General features: G+C 33.3%; 1 protein-coding gene across 3 annotated transcripts; it reads left to right on the forward strand.

The window, feature by feature from the left end:
* Positions 1–3,796: 3,796 nt before the first annotated feature.
* LOC145160513 (uncharacterized) lies at positions 3,797–6,101 on the forward strand. 3 transcript variants are annotated; one of them, XM_079079740.1, is made up of 4 exons: positions 3,797–3,949; positions 4,112–4,288; positions 4,705–5,493; positions 5,745–6,101. In XM_079079740.1, the coding sequence occupies exons 1-4, from the start codon at positions 3,932–3,934 to the stop codon at positions 5,775–5,777; spliced, it is 1,017 nt and encodes a 338-aa protein (XP_078935866.1). In that variant the 5' UTR covers positions 3,797–3,931; the 3' UTR covers positions 5,778–6,101. The 3 variants fall into 3 exon arrangements, with proteins under 3 accessions (XP_078935866.1, XP_078935867.1, XP_078935868.1); XM_079079741.1 differs by having other exon boundaries at positions 3,807–4,023; XM_079079742.1 differs by having other exon boundaries at positions 3,807–3,970.
* Positions 6,102–6,320: the final 219 nt, after the last annotated feature.

The raw sequence follows: 6,320 nt of genomic DNA on the forward strand, positions 1-6,320 counted from the left end.
AAGTGAAGTAAATTCGAATATAAATATCTTTGGAACAACAAACCGTCATTTATTTTTGTCATTAAACACTCCTTATATAGCAAAAGGAGGTACAACTTGACCGAAATGCATACAAAGGACTGGATAAACAAGTTACTTCTGACGCTCTAATTATCCCAATTGAAAAAAAAGACTAAGTCCTATGTAAGGTTACATCAAGTAAAAGACAAGAATAATTAATGCACAAACGGATACACTATCTCGGAACATCTCTTCATCTCGTACCACGAACTCCACTCCGGACTTCAACCACCATTTCGTACCCTAACCATTTCGGACATAAGTCTGACTTCGGAACAACAGAAGTTAGAGATTGCTAGATGTTCACTTTCAGGTTCCAACAGATATGAAGGATTCCAGTGGATTATGAAGAGGTTGTCGCAGGTGGCTACCAGCAATGCTGGGTGGAACAGGGTAAGGTATCTATTGAACCTCCGATGAAGGTTTTTGGAGGTGATTCTGCCAATTTTTGACAATGATAAGCGACACGTATTTCGACTACTTTATGGTGAAACTAATAAAATTAAAAAGAATTAATAGTATACATTAAAAATAAAATAATAATCCAATAAGATAATATTTTTTATATTATAAAAATAATAAATTAAAAGTAATAATTCAATAAATTAATAATTCAAAAAAACAAAAAAGAAAGTACAAAAATTAATAATACAATAATGTATTATTTATTATGATATAAATATTATATATTAAAAATAATATTTATTGATATATAATAATCTAATAAAAAAGAATTGCTCCAACAAAAAAGAAATTATAAGAAGAATCAACTAAAAGAAATTAATAATCCAATAAAATAATGTTTTGTAATATATAATAATATTATAATATAATATTTATTATGATATAAATATTATATATTAAAAACTATATGCACCGATATATATATATATATATATATATATATATATATATATATATATATATATATATATATATATATATATATATATATTCAATAAAAAGGAATTACTTCGACAAAAAAGATTTAAAAAAATAGAATTAACTAAAATAAATTAATAATCCAATAAAACAATATTTGGTATATGAAGAAAATAATAAATTAAAAGTAATAATCCAATAAAAAATAATTAAAAAAAGGAATTACAAAAATTAACTAAAAAAATTAATAATCCAATAATATAATATTTATTATGATCTAAATATTATATATTAAAAACTATATGTATTGAGATATAATAATACAATAAAAAAGAATTACTCCAACAAAAAAAAATTTAAAAAATCAAACTAAAATAAATTATTAATCCAATAAAATAGTATTTATTAATATATAATATTATATATTAAAAATAATATCTATTAGTATATAATACTTCAATAAATTAAAAAAGAATGTATGCAAAAATGGTCCTTATAATATGGTAAAAGACAAAACTGCGAAAATGGTCATTGGGGGTAAAATTGTCATTTCAAGGAAGTTAACAGCCAACCAGTTAAACTTAACGGATGAGGGACTAAAACCACAACAAAACTTGTTGAAAAGGACCAAATTTGCAACTTTTCAAACGTTTGGACCGTAACCACATAAAATGAGAAACCAAAGGGACCATTTTTGCAGTTTTGTCTTTGTGATTAGAAAGTGGTTATTAGATCGGAGGGTGTCGGAGGGAAGCTTCCCTCACTTTTTGTGGGCCATATCTTCATTTCCCTCACTTTTCTTTCCCTCACTTAAAATCCAAGGAATGGGTGGGAAGCTCTTCCCTCACTTTTTTTTTTTATTATTAAACAAAATTAAAATTTTTTATGATTTATAATTTTTAAATTAATACTAAACATAAAATTTAATTAAAAATAAAAAGCATTTCATTAATTAAAATAAAAATTACATTAAACCTAATATTTAAATAAGTAGAAAAATAATTAATATCCTAATTTTATATAAACCAAAATACGTCACTCGGAATCATCGTGTTCGTCATCGCCCTCATCGTCCTCGTCATCGCCTTGATCGTCTTCATCATTCTCCCCAACGTCACTCTCGTCGTCGGAATCTTCACTCTCGACGAACATATCAGAATCCTCGTCTGATTCATCAAACAAATCATCGTGAGGAAACTCTAACGGGGGCTGAATATGAGCCCTATAAATGTGCTCCACCAAATCAGCACGAAGGGCGTGATGAATTTCGCGATTGTGTACTTCTCTTCTATTCACCCTATACTCTTGTGTACCAACGGCTACTCCTTCGACATTTGCCAAAACTTCATTTTTGTTGTACCGGCATATCGCTCTTCCTTCGTCTTCAAGAATCATATTATGCAATATGATACATGCATACATTACGTGCTGTAACCTTTTCACCTCATATGACCTTGCCCCGACCGTTAGTACTTGCCAACGTCTCTTAAGTACACCAAATGTTCGCTCCACATCCTTCCTAGCTGACTCTTGCGCCTCTTTAAACTTTTTCCTTTTCTGGTCGTTAGGACATGTAAACGATTTCACAAAAATAGACAATGGAGGATATATACCGTCAGTAAGATAGTATCCACGCTTATATGCTACCCCATTTGCTTGAAAAGGTACATCGTGCGACTTTCCAAGGTAGATATCGTTGAATACCGGCGTCTGGTCTAGCACATTGATGTCATTGTTTGCACCAGCTGGACCAAAGAATGCATGTCATATCCAAAGATCATGTGATGCGATAGCCTCTAGAATGATCGTCGGCTCTTTGTGGTCGCCTCTCATGTACTGACCACGCCATGCGTTGGGGCATAATGACCAACTCCAATGCATGCAATCGATACTACCTAGCATTCCAGGGAATCCATGCTTGCCTTCATGCACCGTGTACAATTGGTGGATATCGTTGATAGTTGGTTTGCGCAAATATCGTTGCCCATAAACCAAACAGATCGCTTTGCAGAACTTGTACACACACTCCCGCACGGTACGCTCTGACATCCTAAAATACTCGTCTCATTTATCTGCGCCCATGCCGTATGCTAGCTGACGAATTGCAGCCGTGCATTTTTTAATGGGAGAGAAACCTTTTTTCGCCTTGCATCCATTTTCCATTGGAAATATGGAAAGCAGCCTTCCAAGTCGCCAACAATACGTAAGAATAGTTCATTCCTCATCCGGAACCGACATCGAAACTTTACAGCGTAGATGGCGTCATCTGCAAAATAATCTTCTATAAGGCGATCGTGTCCGGCTTCGTGATTTCTACGCAACGACGACTTTTTTAACTTAGATCGTGCACGTAATGTTTCGCCTAGTCGGTTTTGATAGTATGCAACCGTTTTCGCCATGAAGGAACCAATAAACTTAGCCTCCTCTACAGCCGTCGAATCGGATGATAAAGATGATGACATTTTGAATAATATTTTTTGGAGAGAAATATAGGTTATGGGTTAAAAAAAAGATAGAATGTTGTAGTATTTATAGGTTAAGAAAAGGGAATATATATATATATATATATATATATATATATATATATATATATATATATATATATCCGTTTGGAATCAAAAAAAGAAAAAAATAAATAAACAGCCAATCATGTGAAGAGAGAGAGTGCGGGACTCCCTCCCCCCACCTTTTTCCCGCGTTTCCTTTCCCGCACCCCCGGTGCGGTGTTTCTTCGTACGGGATCGTTTCCCGCGGCTTCCCCACTCACCGCTCCGTCAGGCCTTAGGATGAATATCCCATTTTTTCGGGGGTGTTTGGGTAATAACAGTACGAGGGGTTTGAATGCAATTTCGTATACAGTTGAGAACATAAACGACAACTTTTCAGTTAGACGACGATAGTCTTCTCATCGAAGAACCCCAATTTTCCCTCCCCTTTGCCCCCTTTTACTTGTCCCCATCTCTTTCTCCTGATTTCGCGCAGTGTTCTTATGGAAGATCAAGCCGAAGTAATCTCTTAATCTCACAATGTTAATCTCCGGTTTTCGAATGCATACACATTACTCACGGTTTTACATATGCTGTATATATATGTATCTCCATCTCTCTGTAATTTAATTGTTATCAATAGAACTTGATTTCTGGTTTCATTTTATTTGATTGTTTCCTAGAAAATGGAGGCTTTGAAGAAGGCTTACGCGGAGATCATACTGAATACAGCGAAAGAGGCAGCTGCTCGAACAATGGCGTCGGAGTGTAAAGCACTTCGCTTTCATCACGATCTGCGTCACACTAAAGACGAAGCGCTTCAGATGCTTCTTCGGTTCAAACACATGATCGAATCCAAGGTATGCTTTCTATACCCTGGATTAAATTTTTGAGATTCGATGTTTATGATTTATCCTTAGACTTTTAATCATGACTACGATTGTATAATTTTTACTATACGATAACCTTACTAAATCAAAATTCAATGTTTTTCTGTGTTTTCAAGTAGATAACAGAAGTTAGAAAACTTTCTGTGATTGTATCTGCTAAATATTAGGGGTCAGGAGTTGCTTCACATAGAAAGAACATGCCTAGAACTTGCGAACAGTTAATAGAATACAAGAATACTATTAAGGAATATCACACAAGTCTATTTTATTCTTGTTGGACTAAATATCAGTTATGATCTTAGTTGCTACCCGCATGTTATCTCCTCATTAGTTCTTACATCTTCAGTAAAAATGGAATTTATACGTCCAAACTTTCCTTGATACAGACAACTGAAGCAGAAAAGTCATCTGTGAGTCAGAAAAAAAGAATTGATGAGTTGGATTCCCAACTTAATGAAACAGAAGAGGTGATAGTGAATCTTAGAGCAGAACTAAGGAATGCACATGAACGATTAGAGGAAGCAAAAAACAGTCACATGCATCAGTCAAATGAACCATCTGAAAACAACCACATGGATAATTCCGAAACTACCCCTCTTGAAAACAAGCCAAACATCAATGAGAAGTTCAGATCCTCTTCCGAATGCATTGGGAGCAAAGAGCCTGAGTTATATCGAAATGGATACACTCACAGAATTCGAGCCATTGAGAATAATGTGGTGGATGAAAAATGCATTTCTGATAATGATAAATCTGCACATGAAATCTGCAGAAAAAAAGATGAAATATTGACAGAAAATAGTCTTCGTAGAAGCATCCGGAAAAGGAAAGTCAGGTGTTGGGATGAAATTTCTTCATTGTTCAAGTCACGTTGCAAGAAGTACTCAAACAATGCTGATGTGATGTCTGATGAACATTGGCACAAATCCAAATCATTGGCTGAAATGAATCACATATCAGCATCTACAATTACAAATGCTTCTCAAGATGAAGTTGTTGGATTAGATTCTATTTTATCTGGTTGTGGTAATGATAAAAACAGTCATCTCAAGTATACATTCAGCAGGAAGCGAAAGAAGGATTTATCGTGTAAAATTGATAACAAAAAGCCGAATTTAAAGGAAGAGGCATCTACTGATACCCACAACATGGTTGAGGTTGAGGTTGCCTGTCAGGTTAGTTTCCATTTTTATCAACATTATTGTATTTACATAACAATAGTTGCTATAAATAGCAACATACTTTCGTTCATTTCTTTCTACTCGCATCCTACTTTCATTTCTTCCTTTTACAAGTTTACAACAAAACATATAATTTTAGTTAATTTTTAAAAAAAGTTTTTGAAAAGGGTTAAGTATTGGAGAAAGGTTTATGATAGTAGGTAGATTTTTCCTTAACATTTGATGCATTCTTTGTTTCTATGCAGTTAATTTCCTTGTCTGGGGCACATAGTTTGTGAAGGAGGTCAATGCTTTAAAATGCAGTAAAATCCAGTGCTTACTTTTTAGATGCCTCATCGGGGTATTTCTGTAATGTTTTTGTCCATGTTTTTTTTAATAAATTTTTTAAGTAATTAATGTATTAAATATAAGAGTAAATTACAACTTTGGTCCCGGTGGTATAATGGTTGTTTTGGATTTGCTCCAAAAAAATAAATTTTTGTTGATATGGTTTACTCTCGTAATCATATCAATTACATGGTTTTAGTTTAATTTTTACTCAAGTATGTAACAAAATGATGAATTTTGGACAAGTGTATAAGTAGTAGAAACAATTTGATCAAGGAACTGTTATTAGTCGGGGCATTGCTAAATGCTAATTATTTGTGTTAGACAATTTAGTTAATACTAGACATAGATGCTTATTAAATATGGTAATGAAAATATGATAATGCATATGATATGACAATCTTTTTTTTATTTATGTATATAAATGGAAAATATATGCGAATATGACGGTGTGTATTCATGTAATATTACTGTTTATGTTTGGATATCAAGTT

This window comes from Lactuca virosa, chromosome 2 (assembly GCF_052849685.1).
Source record: "Lactuca virosa cultivar CGN04683 chromosome 2, Lactuca_virosa_CGN04683_v6, whole genome shotgun sequence".
NCBI lineage: Eukaryota > Viridiplantae > Streptophyta > Magnoliopsida > Asterales > Asteraceae > Lactuca > Lactuca virosa.